Source organism: Musca autumnalis, unplaced genomic scaffold (genome assembly GCF_047663935.1).
Source record: "Musca autumnalis isolate F117 unplaced genomic scaffold, ASM4766393v1 scaffold_1, whole genome shotgun sequence".
In the NCBI taxonomy this organism is placed as follows: Eukaryota; Metazoa; Arthropoda; class Insecta; order Diptera; family Muscidae; genus Musca; species Musca autumnalis.
In genome coordinates this window covers 326,022,672-326,038,557 of record NW_027411644.1, presented here as the reverse complement: position 1 = coordinate 326,038,557, position 15,886 = coordinate 326,022,672, and the positions used below count along the sequence as shown (strand labels likewise).

Below are 15,886 nucleotides of genomic sequence, written 5' to 3'. Positions count from 1 at the left end.
TTGAAACTTACTTAAATTAAAATTTTCTCAATTCACATGAGAAAAGCCGTGAATGTTTCTGAATAATGCAAACATATTTGGTAGGTGTTGGTTTAGTCTGATAAATAAGAGCCTCGGTTATAAGGCGGAGCAAAATTTAGTGTGAGTAAACTTTGCAATTCCATATAAAAATATTTCATATTTTAGTTGGGAAAAATTAGATTTTTTTTGGAATGGCGCAAACAAAAAAACATTAGAAGAAACTATGGTCGGGAAACGAAGGGCAAATAGACTTTTTCACTATTAAAATTGTAGTAATCTTAAAAATTATCATAAAAAATGTTCATAAAGAGGATATGTATCACCATTATTAAAGAGCAAAGATGTAAAATCAATCTGAAAATTTTAAATGCTAATCTTGTTCGGAGACTTTACAAAAACAATAAATCTTGAAAAATATAAATTTTCGCGAAAATAATGTAATTTTAATGTTCACCTAATTTCTTAGTTTTCGAAAATTTACTTTTTGTTTTCAGTATGGCTGAGTTCAATCGACTGCTGTATTGGATTGGTTAATCTTACAAAGTCGAGGATAATTATAGCAAATGTAGAAAAGAGTTTGGTTGCCGTTTATCAACATTTTTTCATAAAAAAACGATTTTCATATTTTGAGTTTTGAGCAACTTTAGGCCTATGTTTCCCCTCTGTGCACCGAGTCATATAATCGTCAGATAGAAACATGTCCCATCCTAGTTCAAATGTGTTGAATTTTTAAATAAATGTAAACAATCGCCTTTTATTTTTTGAAATTTTTCCTGTTAGGGCGTAGATCATTTTTAATATTTTTATTAATTTTCTCGTTTAGAGTTAAGCTTGATGATCGGATTACGTGACCTGGTTTCGCTGGTATCCACATGTGGAATGCCTTCTCTGTCCTAGAACTTTTCGTTTTTCAAATGCAAATGTGTTTTTATGCATTAACGGATATTTGACCGTTGAAATGTATTTCTTCATGACAAACGCTATTTTGCGCTTCAATAAATTGGCCATCATCCTGATGAATTCATACCTTAAAATCGTTTTATGCGTACGGTTTTTTCACCGAATCACATTTTAATTAAAATTTTATCTTTTGTAGAAACTCCTCACGCAATGGTACAGGAATAAGAGGTTGTAAAAAAGTCATAAGTCATGATTTTAAAACATGAAAAATATGTTTTTAATAGTGTAATGGTGAACCTATTCAAATGATATTCCAAGCCATTCAAAGCACAAAACTACATACATACATACATCTTTCACATCACGCATTTTGTTAGAACATGTGGCGTATGATTCCCATCTAATGCGAAATAAAAAGTATACGCTACGAAAAACTAAAACACAAAAAAGTAGATTTGGGCAATGTAGTTTCTTAGTAGAGATGGACAGTGGGTAAATACCCAATGGGTAAATACCCGGTAATTTTGGTAAATTGGGTAAATACCGGGTAAATACCCAATTGTGGGTATTTATTTGGGTATTTACTATATTGAATCGCCAATACAACATCTTACACCCTATTTCTGGGTTTAGGTTGTGAAATCGTTTCAAAATGGATAGTTTTATAATACTTTAAACAAGTGGGTAAATACTTGGGTATTTACCCAAATTTCTTAAGTATGAAATTACGTATACAGATCCTTTTTATACAAACTGGATTAAACTAGATTGTTCAATTGGCACAACTCTACAATGAAGATGTCAATTAGACTTTCGTCGAAGAGAGATGGCTTTAACCATGTACCTTTTTTCTAGATTAATTTTCAGTGCAATCCTTCGATTCAAGAAGACAGACACTAGGTTTAACTGAAACAAAAAAGGGCTTCGATAATTATTTCACATCTGCAAACTCGATCTTTGTCTAACAGCTCACATCTGATATGACTGATGAGCTGAATAACGATAGTATCATAATGGTGGGGGCTTAAATGTATCGCAAAATATCCACAATAACCCAGGGCTTCGGAGTCGAGCCATTTTTGGTCAGACTCCGACTCCAGTCCATGTTTTTTCTCGACTCCGACTCCGACTCCGACTCCAACTCCGGAGTCGACTCCGAAAATAGATAATATAAAATTCACAACTTAAATTACATTCATCTCAGTTTGAACTTTGAAGATACATTCCATTGGGAGGATACAAAAACATAGACCTTTATTGTTCGTTTTTTTCTCGTTGACATACGGAATACAAAGTAACAAGCACTTCAGCATACTTCATACTTCAGAACATGTATCAAAACACTTCAAATAGGACGGTATCGTTACAAGGTTTCTCTACATAAACACCGACATACGAGTATATTTAAAATTTTCCGAATTTGATTTACATATGTACCCAATGAGACTCGAAATACCAAATTGCCATAATTACTGACCGGTAACACTCTTTGTAATTTTTTGAGTTATGGAACGCATCGTGATGGAAGACCAAAATAGCGTATTGCCCCTTAACATACACTTTCGTAGTTAAGGTTACTTGAAACCTTTATGTCAAAAGGGATCATTTTCTTCAAACCGTTAAGAATTTTGATTTACACTTGTAGGCCTTTGTCTACATAACTCTTCATCATAGTTATAGTTCACCAGCGTTATTTTTTACGTATTGCACCACGTAGTGTGACAAAAGAATACCTTCGAAATACATAAAATCGAGCCGTGCCGTTATACTAAATCGTAAACCTATACCGGCAGTTTTACATCTTTATACTTTATAAAGTTCCCGACGAATATTTCGATGTGTTTCAAACGGAATTACAAGTTAGTATCTTATGGTGGAAAGTGTCTTTTGTCTACCACCTCAAAAAGAATACAAGTTAAGCCAACGTTTAGTATGACTAAGCCGAACTGACAATCAGAAATTATTGAATAGTTCTGAAAATTTATATATCCACCATCCCATGTTCATAATTTAACGTCAATTTGTATAATATTTTTCATTCCTCAGCATAAATATATTGACAAATTTATCCCAGATGCATGACTTAATCGAAAAATCTTTTGATCTCTTCTCATCGAAGAACAACAGGATAGCATAGGAATATCCCCTTAAATAGAGAGAGAAATGGTTAAGTAGGTTTACTTATAGATAACCACACACTATTCTATTATAAAAAAGCAGACTTCTTTATAAAAGGCGCATGGTTCTTCAAAAGACCGAATATGCCGTTTAAAAAATAGCAGGAAGATCGTCTTTAAGAAGATTCTAACTTTTCTCATACAAATTCAGCAAGAAGTCTAGTAGGTCTTTCGTATGATTTCCTTTAAAGTACTACAAGGTCTTTCATAGAAGTCCAATAAAATGGCCTGTAAATCTTCTAAAAGATCTTCTCTAAGTATATTTGGAACATGCAATCATTATTCCAATCAATTGACCCAAAAATGTTTCCGATATGCATTTTGTAGTCAAAATAGAGATTAAGAGTTTTTTTCAATTATGATCACTTAAATAATTTAAATTGATTTGACAAATTTTGATAAATGTAGAACAGATTGTTGCCCGGAGTCGGAGTCGAGCTTTTTTCACGACTGCAATAACCCAATGATCCGATCATAGAAGATGATCGGCCGTTATTATTTTTAATTAAATTTATATTTACATTGGAACCAGGTAATAATGGTTGTTATAGCAGCATAAAAACTTACGTAGGAGCATATGTTTGATTCTGAGTTGGCTGCGGCTGGCCGAAACACTAGGGTTTTTATATTTTTTTTACGAACATTTGTCTTTAGGTAAATTGCTTCCATTTTTGGAGAGGGGTTTCGTACCCTGTGTGTAAATTTACAGCCTATTTAATTCGAAATCTTTCGAAACTGCGATCTATGCCGAACTGCGATCTATGCCGGTATTTTTTTTAATAAGTGGCTGTACACAGACAACCTTGTATGCCTAGCAATTTGTTTGGAAAATGAGACAACTTTTTGAAAATGCTCTACAATAGACTTATACTGTGAGTATTTTTATTTCTATACCCTCAGCATTTATGCTAACGAGGGTATATACACCTTCATACGGGCAATATGTGCCTCATCGAAATAATGGTTTTAGACCCCAAGTATGTTTGGACGAAGTGTGTTTCAGACAATTTGGAGTCGATTGAGCAATGTCCGTCCGTCTGTCTGTCTGGCTGGCACGATAACTCTCGAACGGATAAACCGATTCGGTTCAAATTTTGGCTTTCGTAATATTTAACCCAAACTTAATTTAAGTTCGAAGATGGGTTATATCGGTCCACCCCTTCCGGTACCTCCCCCACAAAAGTTCGAAAATGTTCGGAAAATTTGTACGCACGATAACTTTTAAAGGGAGTAACCAATTTGGCCCATCGGTCTACTCCTTCGGGTACCTCCCACACAAAATTTTGGATAAGGTCAGTTTAGGACCTGCTCTCCAATCGCTTTGATTTTTGTTTTAGCAACTTGTATTCACTGTCCCCAATACGACGGTACCAGTTTCATCAGGGGCAAGTACACACTTCCTGAGAAACTAGCCTGAAAGTTGCAAAAAAACCCCTATGACCGCGTGAGGTGGTTGGAGCGCAAGACAACTCTCGAACGCATCTGTCGACTTGATCCAAAATTTGGCTTTAGTTATACTTTGTACAAACATAGTTTAAGTTCGAAGATATGCCAATCGGTCCACTCCTTCAGCTATCTCCCCCACAAAAGTTCAAAAATGTTCGGAAATATTGTTCGTCGGAAACTCCTGAAGGGAGTGACCGAATTGGTCCATACTTTACACATCCTAATATACGAGTATCTGCTAGATATAGATCAGGTTAAAATATGGACTATATTTGTCCACTCCATCCGGTACCTCCTACACAAAATTTCGGATAAATTCACTTTAAGACCTGCTATCGAATCACTTTGATTTTTGTTGAAGCAACTTGCATTCGCTGCCTCAATTACGATGGTAAACTTTTTTCAGGGGCAAGTTCATACTTCTTGAGCAAACATCCCGAAGGGTGTAAAAACCCCCTATTGCACCGTATGTAGTGGCTGGAGATCCACTTACATAATGGTCAATGTAGATCCATTCCTTTTAGTATTTCCTCCGCAAAAATTTGATCTCTAATCCTAATGAACATTTTTGTCGGATCAAATGTGCCAAATTTTTAAAAACCCCTAAATACATATGTTTTTTGGGAAAACATTTTTTCAATATACAAAGGCTGAGGGTATATCTCTGTTGGCAAGGCCGACTGATACTTTTTTACTTGTTATAAAGATTAGTCTATATGTAAATTGCTTCCATTTTTGGTGAGGGGTTTCTTAACCTGTGTGTAAATTTACAGCCTATTTAATTCGACAACTTTCGAGATATCTAAATACGTGAGGAATCGCCAGAACTGCGATCTATGCCGGCATTTTTTTGATAAGGTGGCTGTTCAGAGACAACCTTGTATGCCAAAATACTAGCAATTTGTTTGGAAAATGAGATAACATTTTGAAAATGCTCTACTAGAGACATATACTGTGAGTATTTTTTTTTGGTAATGAAAAATAATGATACCTGCGCTTTTGTGCTTCCGAGACTAAGCCAACATTCTTAGGGGTTTAGAAGTTACGAACCTGACAAAATTATTAATTTTGATATCAATTCCTTAAGTTTTCAGTTGCCAATAGCAGATAAAGTGCAAGTAAAGGGGAAAAAGACCGCTGCGGTGCTAGAATATTGTTAATTTTTTTCGTGTCGCACAGTGTAATTTTTTAGCAAATCAAATTTGTACATACATTCGAAATATGTGAAACATAATATAAACCAGTAAGGAAAGGATCAAAGTCGGGTGGGGCCGACTATATGATACCCTACACCACTGTGAATAGGTAAAATGTATATGGGAGCTAAATTCAAATGTGAACAGATTACGATATAATTTGGCACATATATTTCTAGACCAAACACCGTCACACATTCCAAAGTTCATAAAAATTAGACATACATAGCGTTTTTATACCCTCAGCATTTATGCTAACGAGGTTATATACACTTTCATACGGGCAAAATGTCCCTCAACAAAGTAATGGTTTTAGACCCCAAGTATGTTTGGACGAAATGTGTTTCAGACAATTTGGAATCGATTGAGCAATGTCCGTCCGTCTGGCTGTCTGGCTGGTGCGCATGATAACTCTCGAACGGATCAACCGATTCGGTCCAAAATTTGGCTTTCGTAATATTTTGTCCAAACTTAGTTAAAGTTCGAAGATGGATTATATCGGTCCACTCCTTCCGGTACCTCCCCCACAAAAGTTCGAAAATGTTCGGAAAATTTTTACGTACGATAACTCTTGAAGGGAGTAACCGCTTAGGTCCATACTTTGCAAGTCGTGAAATGTCTACCACACTTAGATGAGGTTCCAATATGGACTCAATCGGTCTTCACCTTCGGGTACCTCCCACACAAAATTTCGGATAAGTTCAGTTTAAGACCTTCTCTGGAATCGCTTTGATTTTGTTTAAGCAACTTGTATTCACTGCCTCCCATACGACGGTACAAATTTCATCAGGGGCAAGTCCATACTTCCTGAGAAAATAGCCTGAAAGTTCCGAAAAACCCCTACGACAGATCTCGAACGGATCTGCTAAATTGATCCAAAATTTGGCCTTAGTAATATTTTGTTCAAACATAGTTTAAGTCCGAAGATAAGCCATATCGGTCCACTCCTCCAGGTACCTCCCCCACAAAAGTTCAAAAAAGTTCGGAAAAATTGTGCGCACGATAACTCTTGATGGATGAGACCGATTTGGTCCACATTTTACACATCCTAATATACCAGATATAGTTCAGGTTCGAACATGGACTATATTTGTCCACTACTTCGGGTACCTCCCACACACATTTCAGGATAAATTCACTTTAAGAGCTGCTCTCGTATCACTTTGATTTTTGTTGAAGCAACTTGCATTCGCTGTCTCAATTACGACAAGGGGCAAGTCCATACTTCTTGAGAAATCAGCCCGAATGTTATGGCACCATATGCAGTGACTGGAGAGCTCGAACCGAATACTACGTTCGTTCGTTCGGATATGGGATGAAATTGGAAGGTGGTGCTTATAGGTCCACTCCTTCCGGTACCTCACCCACAAAAGTTCGAAAATATTCGCTAAAATGATACGCGCGATATCTCATAGAAGTAGCAACCGATTTGGTCCAAACTTTAATTCTCTAGATATTGTAGAAACTTAGTTTATGTTCAAATGTGGGCCCTATCTGTCCGATCTTTGGGGTACCACCCACACAAATGTTCAACATTTTTGTGTGGTTAAGGGCCTATTCGAAGATCCTTTCTGTTTAAAGAGATGTTATGTTTTTCGTAGGCTAGTATGGTAAAAAAGCCCTATCTATCGATATTCCCGCAAATTTTTGCGCTTTAATCCTATCCATATTTTTGTCGGTTCATATGCCCATTTTTTTAGGAAAGAAAGTATTTCAATCCATATAGGCTGAGGGTATATCTCTGTCGGCAAAACCGACTGATACTTTTTTACTTGTTGGTGCATCAAATACCTTAAATTGGGCGAAAATATATATGGGAGCTATATCCAAATCAGAACCGATTTCGATAAAATTTGGCACACTTATTTCCGTCACACATGCCATATTTCATTGAGATCGGACATATATAACGTGTTTCGTGCACCAAATACCAAAAATCGGCCAAAAAATATATATGCGAGCTATATCCAAATCTGAACCGATTTTGATATAATTTAGCACACTTATTTCTAAACCAAATTCCGTCACACATTCCAAATTTCATTGAGATCGTCTTTTGTGCACCAAATACCAAAAATCGGATGAAAATAAATATGGGAGCTATATCCAAATCTGAACCGATTTTCACCGAAAGCAATAGCGTTCTTCATTTAGCTAAAAAAATTATCTTCCCCAATTTTCAGGCAAATCGAACAATAAATGCGACCCGTCGTTGAAAACGGACCGACGGACATGCATAAATCGAATCAGAAAGTGATTCTATGCATATCCCTAGAAGGAACTATGTGTCTATCTCTTTTCCTTAGGCATGTTACATACAAATGCACTAACACATAATATCTTTACCACAGGGTGGTGTAGGGTATAAAAACCTTTAACCCAATCCTTCAATTATATTTAAAAATGTAGAGTAAGAGTAAAATTTTATGTAGGCGCTATTCGCGTATTTATATTTCCTTTGAAAACAAATATTGGCAAGTTTGTGTTTGAGGTTAAATCCGTTTACAGATAACAAGAAACACATAAGCGTAGATCTTCATTGGAATTCCGTAGAATAACAATATAAACACATGTAAACTCATATACGTTTTGGCGTTTCTAAATATTTGAATTGTAAATCCGATTTGTTTACCAATATTAACAATATTAACAATATTTATTTCCAAAAAAAAAAAAATGTATTCCAGAGAAGGAGAAAAGAAGAAATGAGGAAATATTTAAAGAATAAAAGTATGTTAATCGTAGAAGAGTAGAAAATTTGAAGTAGTGAAATTTTATGAATTGTAACGAAAAATGTTTTCAATAGCATGAATTGTGTTAAGTTCCTTGTTTTGCATATTAAGAATAGCTTATATTCAATTAATATTATTAATTAAATTATGTTAAAAATACATTTTAAGAAATTAAGTTGTTATTAAAAACAATTTTTATAAAAACTAATATAAATTAGTTTTTGCAGAATTATTCCACAAATAAGTTGCCATTAAAATATACATGACTTTTATGTGAAAATTTCTTTCGGAAGTTTTTTTAGAAAAAAAATTCTTTTGTAATTTACAATATGGTTAAAGGGTTAGAAATGTCTTTCTTGTCCATTAAATTTGTTATTCCTTGGTTTAATTCCAATTTGTTTTCTTTTTATTTTATTATTTATTTTTAACATTGTTATTTTTTTAATTTACTTATTTCTACCCTTTTGTAATATTTATATTATTTACTTTTATTTGATTGTGTTTGTTTTCTCAATTGCTTTTGGTTTCTAAAGAAGAAGAAAAAAAGTTATGTGGCTGACAGGAAAGTATAAAAATATGAAGTAAATTCATTTGGTTTCACTTTATCTTATAGATTTTTTCATATAGTCTCCAGTTGTCTTAATTACATTTGAGATATGAGTATATTCTTACATTAGGGTGTCGACCAAAAATTCCTAAGTCTTTTTACTTAGAAAAAGTCGCTCGAATTTCGCATCTTGTTCACAGTTTAGAAGTGACTCTGTGTAAAATGGGGAAAGAGACATATCTCATACTACGTCTTTTGAATTTTTTAGAGCTGTTAAATTTTCAAACATTCACATTTGTTTAATAAAAAAGCGAAGCATTGTCAAAGAAGCTACTTCAACGGCCGATGTGCCTCATGAGTTGTGTTGCTAACTGCGAAACCGGCCAAAAAATTATTATTTATTTTTATTTTATTTTATTTTTTTGTTTGAATCTTTACATACAAAAAATCTGAATTCCTGCTATTGATAAGTCTTAGCGACAGCTTGTTTTTGGTTTTATATCAAATACGTTGTAATAAATTTGAAAACATTGTTTCTTTTCTTAAATATCGATCGATAAGTCTTAGCGACAGCTTGTTTTTGATTTAAGATCAAATGTGTGGTTTTAAAATTTAAAATATTGTTGTTTTTTTTTTTTGTTTCTTAAATTTACTTTTTCTAACCCTAATAAACCAAATACGTAATAATATAAAATATTTCATTCTTTATAAAAATAAACAAATTTCATGCATAGCTTTATTTTCATTCTTATTTATGTGTGTGTGTTTCTGTTCTATTTCATTACAGATCTCTAAAATTGTTTGTCGGCATGAAATGGAAAATTTGGACCAAATAATAAATCCAGCCACAAAGAATTGTTATGGGGGCAGTTTTTGCGGTAGTTTGGCCAATAGAAATTTTTCGATTTAATGAAATGTCACAAAAATTTATAATCTCCCATGGGGAGACAGACAAACAACAACAACAAGAACAACAGCAGCAGCAATCAGAACGATAGAAATATACAACAATATAAATAACAAAACTTAACTCTAACAAAGATAAAACTTATAAATGCCAGAGATTTACAAGCAAACATACACAGACACACGCTCACAGAACTGGGCCTATGTACGTACGTCTGTGAGATAATCGAAAATGTATTGTGACAATGTGAGTGGTTGTGTGTGGATGTGTGTGTTCGTATAACTTAAAAAAAAGATATGCATGTAAAAAACGAAAGAAGAAACACAGCAAAACAAAATCATGAACAACTACCGCATGAAATAATAAATTGCCAACAAAATGCAATGCCACACAGCATTTCCAGCAGACAATAGAGACAACAACGGCTCATATCTCAACTCTGCTCAAATGGCTAATACACAGCAAAGGCAACAGTGTATACGGCTAACACTGCAACTAAAACTGCGAATTCATGCGAGAATAAATATGAAATCAAATAATAAAAATAAGCAAAAATAGTGAAAAAAAGACCACAGCAAAAAGTACAAACTCAAACCGAAATAGAAATAGAGAAATAAAACAAATCATAAAATTCACAAACAAAAAAAAAACAACAACAACAATAGCATAAATGTTGAGCCAACGTAAGATAGCATAACAACAAAACCAAACTGAAAAAAGAAAAACAAAAACTATTAAAACAAAAGATTGTTATCAAAACCAATTCACATACATTCATATAAATGTGGGGATGAATGTGTAAGTGGTTAAAAACAAAACACCACACACAGAGACAAATTCCTTCCTTCTCCACCCACCTCCTGCTTGGGGATAACGAATGACAAATACAAATCTTTGTACGCGCAAAGTAATAACCGGAAATAGCAACAAATTCAGTGTAACCACCAGAAACCACCGACATACAAATAAGGATCCCAAGGAAATTGAAAAACAAAACAACACAGAGTTTGTTAGTAGCATGTGTAAATATATATTGCAAAGCAATAGATTCCAACATATAAATATCTATAGTATATAAATTCATCGATTGTGCTTGTGTGTGCCAGCGTGAAATATAAAAAATTGTAAATACTATTTATTTATTTTTTCGCCAAGTCTCTTGTAAAAATAACCAAATAAACATACATACATAAATACATACAAAGATATATCTATATCAAACAACCAAAGAGTTATTGTGATCCCCAAGCCCGCCTGTCCTATTACTTCTGCTACTACATACCAAGTAACAACAACCAACCATTCATATTTCAATTGTAATTCTGCAAATAAAACACAAAACAAAAAAACCTCAACAACGATGGCTTTGCGTATTTCAGCGAAATATAAAAATCATTTGGGTCTCATCATTTATGGTTTTGCCGGTCTTTTGTTGCTGTCATTGACGACACCATTTGCCATTGCCGGACGTTTATTTGGTAAGTCTTCTGTTTTATTATTATTCTGAGGATTCTGAGGATTCTGAGGTTTCCTAATAAATTGTCTTATTAATTTTGCTGGTACATTTATGTGTATTGAAAGGAATTTTAGGTACCTGCAAAGAGAGATAACTCACTTCTAAGGGATCATTTTTTGTGGTTAATATTCTCGAATCCTTAGACATGTTTGTATTTAATTGATGTCTTTATTTGTGAAATATAAGATTTGCTTTGTGGAATAAAGCACCAAAATTTAATTAGACATACAAAATAGAAACATCATTCAGATTTTAATACATTGCTATCTCTGTATTGGCAAGGTATATTAACGCAGTATAAAGCAAAATTATTGTGTGGGAATTCGCCTGTCTCACATAAGTGGTGGGAAAAACAACGATTTCTATTGAAAATTTTCTTCCCCTCGGTCTCATGGATAACTTCATTCTAATACGAAGGTTTTATATTTGCGATCATGCTTTGGCCATCCCTCCAGTTTCTTGACCTTCACAATGTACCTATACCTACATAAACCTTTTTGGCGCGGCCATCTTTAATAATTCTCGATTTCATTTATTGTCAAGTCAAAATAAACATCTCGATACAGTTTTTTGGTTCAAAGGACACTGATATTCACCGGTAAAACATATTTATTCGTAGTGATTTCCAGCAGACTGTGTAGATACCCCTGCTGTGGATACATACATAAGCAAGGGCGGAGTAAGTGTCATCTAGACCACAGTTTTTGACTTATACCTTGTTTAAAACCTACCGATCCAAAGAAGTCATTACCAAGCGACCTACTAATCCATTTTAACATTTTAAAAAGTTTTTTTTGACTAAAATTCGGGGAATAGGTAGTTACGACCTTTAGACATCCCAGACGGGACAAGGAGACTTCTCTCATACCAATGAATGCACACCGATTCATATTAGCTTAATGATATGGGACTTACTGTATATCGCCGAGTCCGAACTTGTGTCTTAAGATACCACTTGTGGAGAAGTTTTACATGGCTGAAATACTCAGGAAATGTAGCCAACATTACTGAGGGGTATTTTGCCACTGTTGAAGATTTGATGTTTCCTGTCCGGGTAATCGAACCAACGAACTTCAGCGTGCAAGATGGTTGTGCATACAATTGCACCACGGTGGCGCAATGATATGCACATACCCTTTCTATACCCTCAGCAGTTATGCTAACGAAGGTATATACAATTTCAAGCGGGCAAAATGTGTCCCATCGAAATAATGGTTTTAGACCCCAAGTAAGTTTGGACGAAATCCATTTCAGACTATTTGGAGTTGACTTAGCCATGTCCGTCCGTCTGTCTGCTTGGCTGGTTGGAGCGCACGATAACTCTCGAACGGATGAACCGATTTGGTCCAAAATTAGGCTTTCGTAATATTTTGTCCAAACTTAGTTTAAGTTCGAAGATGGCTTATATCGGTCCATTCCTTTCGGTAACTCCCCCAAAAATGTTCGGAAAATTTGTGCGCACGATAACTCTTGAAGGGAGCAAACGATTCGGTCCATACTTTGCACATCGTGAAATTTTTACCAGACTTAGAAGAGATTCCAATATCCACTCCTTCGGGACCTCCCACATAAAATTTCGGAAATGTTCAGTTTAGGATCTGTTCTCGAATCGCTTGCATTATTGTTGTAACAACTTGTATTCACTGTCCTCTATACGATGTTACAAGTTTCTCAGGAGCACATCCATACTTCTTGATAAAATAGCCTAAAAGTTGCAAAAAACCCCTTGACACCGTGTATAGTGCTTGGAGCGTAAGATAACTCTCCAAAAGATCTGCCGATTTGGTCCAAAATGTGGCCTTCGTAATATTTTGTCCAAACTAAGTTTAAGTTCGAAGATAAGCCATATCGATCCACTGCTTCACGTTCCTCCCCCACAAAAGTTCAAATATGTTCGGAAAAATTGTGCGCACGATAACACTTGATGGGAGTGACCGATTTGGTCCATACTTTACACATCCTAATATATATACTAGATATAGATCAGGTTCTAATATGGGCTATATTTGTCCACTCCTTCGGGTACCTCCCACAAAAAATTTCCGATAAGTTCACTTTAACACCTGATCTCGAATCACTTTGATTTCTGTTGAAGCAACTTACATTGGCTGCCTCAATTACGAAGGTAAACGTTTTTCAGGGGAATGTCAATACTTCTTGAGAAAACAGTGTAAAAAATCCCTGTAATGGCTGAAGAGCACAAAAATTCTCGAACTGATCAACCGATTGATCAAAATTTTGGCCTTCGTCATATTTTGTTCAAACTTAGTTTCAGTTCGAAGAGTGACAATTCCGGTCCACAACTACCGGTACTTCCCTCCAATATTAAAAAAAAAAAATCACTAAAATGGTATGGACGATATCTCTTGAACGGGGCAACCAATATGGTCCAAACTTTGGATCTTTTAATATTTTGTCAAAATTTAGTTTAACCCTTATTGGTCTTCTCCTTAGGGTCTGTTCGAATATCATTTTTCCACTTCCATAATGGATCAAGTCTGTGCATTCCTTTAAGTACCTCCTCCGCAACACTTTTGAACTTTAATCCAACAAGGTCCACAAAATTCTGAAAAGACCCTAAATAAATTCGATCTGTCTGTGGATGAAAGTTTAAATTCACATAGTACGAGGGTATATCTCTGTCGGCCAAGCCGACTGATACTTTTTTAATTGTTAAAATTATGGGTTAATCGATGACTTTTTTGTGCTGTTAATCTTGTATTAACTGATACATCTTAGCAATTGTGCCAATTTCCCAAAAATGCCAAACCCATGGTTGTACATTTGGACTAATGAAGGAGGCCTTATTGTCAACGAATATGTGGAGTGCGTTGAGTGAACATCTGTAGTGGATTTCCCACACTTAAAATATATTATCGGTAGTAGATTTTTCTGCAACCGTAAACCAGCGGAGAACAATAATGTCGTTTTGTTGTTACAGCTCGGTTTTATTCGGTGGTTCTGTCTGTGATTTCCTTGGATTCCAACAAACATTAATATACAGAAAAAATGAGAATAAATAAGTGGAGTTAGTGTGTCTTTAGATGGGTTGTGTTGAGTTGTCTTGGAGGATTTTCAGGAATGTAAAAGTTAAACAGTTCCGGAGGTATCGCCGCTTCTTTTGGAACTCCCTGTTTCACTCCACAGGTTTTGGACCTCTTGCTTCTGAATTCCACAAACGACTGGCGTCCGCACATATAGTTGATTATCCAACGTTTCAAACACGGTTGGAGATTGGTCTCTTCTATATCCACGACATGGTTGACTGTATCGGAGGCCTTCGATAGGTCAAGTGCCACCATGACTGTTCGGTTGCATGGCCTGTTCTGGTTCAGTCCTCTACTGACATGTGTGGATATGGCATGTAATGCTATTGTAGTATCATGCATTTTCCGAAATCCATATTGATGTTGGGTAACTGAAAAACTGCTTCTCATCATGGGGAGGCGTAGTGCCCCAGAACCTTTGATACTAGAGACAGAAGGGAAATCGGCTTGTACGATTCACCTCTGCTGGCATCATTGTCGGGATTCAGTAACGGGACTACCCAACTTTTCAGGCTTCTGGTATAATATTGGTGGCTAACGATAGGGCTGAAGGCTTTGGATGATTTCGCAGCATCGCCCATCGTAAATTGTAGTGGTACCTCCTCGGCTGGGAGGGTTCTTCTTATACGGCATAGCACACTCCTGTTCGCCCTATCACTCTTGGGGTGCTCTATAAACTTCTGTTTAAAATAACCCACACACCACTTTAGGTCAGTTACTGTCACGCCGTTGAAAGTAACATCCGTTCTATCATGCTTCTTTGCTGGATTCGAGAGTGATTTAACCGTTGTCCACAATTTACTTAATCCTGTACCAATGCTGTATTGCTTCAAGTGGACTAGCCACTTTTCCCGCTTATGTTCTGAGCCAAGGAAATTAAGGGTTGCCATTATACGTTGCAACCGTTGTACAACTCTGGTCATTACCTAGGACGGAATGTCAAAGCTAAGGATGGGCATTTAAGTCCACTAGCACAATTGAAATAATCATTTGTGAACGTAGCGCTCATTTACTCTAAGAGTGACACATCTCAAAAAATCGATTTGCGAGAAGAACGCGTTTTAAGTTGCCGATTGAAATTTGGCTTCCCAGTTTAAAAAGGTTATTACCCAAAAAATAAAATAACTACTTGGACCATCTTTTGTAATGAGCTAGCCAGATATCAGTGCGAAATTTCTGTGCAAGATCAAGCATGATTTGAAATGTTGTAGTGATAAAATAGAATAAAATAGAAGTCGTAGAACAAATAGAAATTACTAACTTAGAAAACGCATTTTTTGAGTTATGCCACTCTTTGAGTAAATGAGCGATATAAAGATAATCGTTATGATCAGAATAAAATTTTTAGTCGATCTAACCATGTTCGTCTGTTGTTATCACTCTAGCGTCTACAATAA

General features: G+C 35.4%; 1 protein-coding gene across 4 annotated transcripts in view; it reads left to right on the top strand.

Moving 5' to 3' along the window:
* Ptp99A (Protein tyrosine phosphatase 99A) overlaps positions 1-15,886 on the top strand; it is an 874,937-nt gene that overhangs the window by 66,162 nt on the left and 792,889 nt on the right. For all 4 annotated transcript variants that reach the window (XM_073962747.1, XM_073962759.1, XM_073962758.1 and 1 more), the window contains exon 2: positions 9,807-11,404. In XM_073962747.1, the coding sequence (XP_073818848.1) occupies positions 11,287-11,404 (118 nt within the window). In that variant the 5' untranslated portion in view covers positions 9,807-11,286. The remainder of the gene's footprint in view (positions 1-9,806; positions 11,405-15,886) is intronic.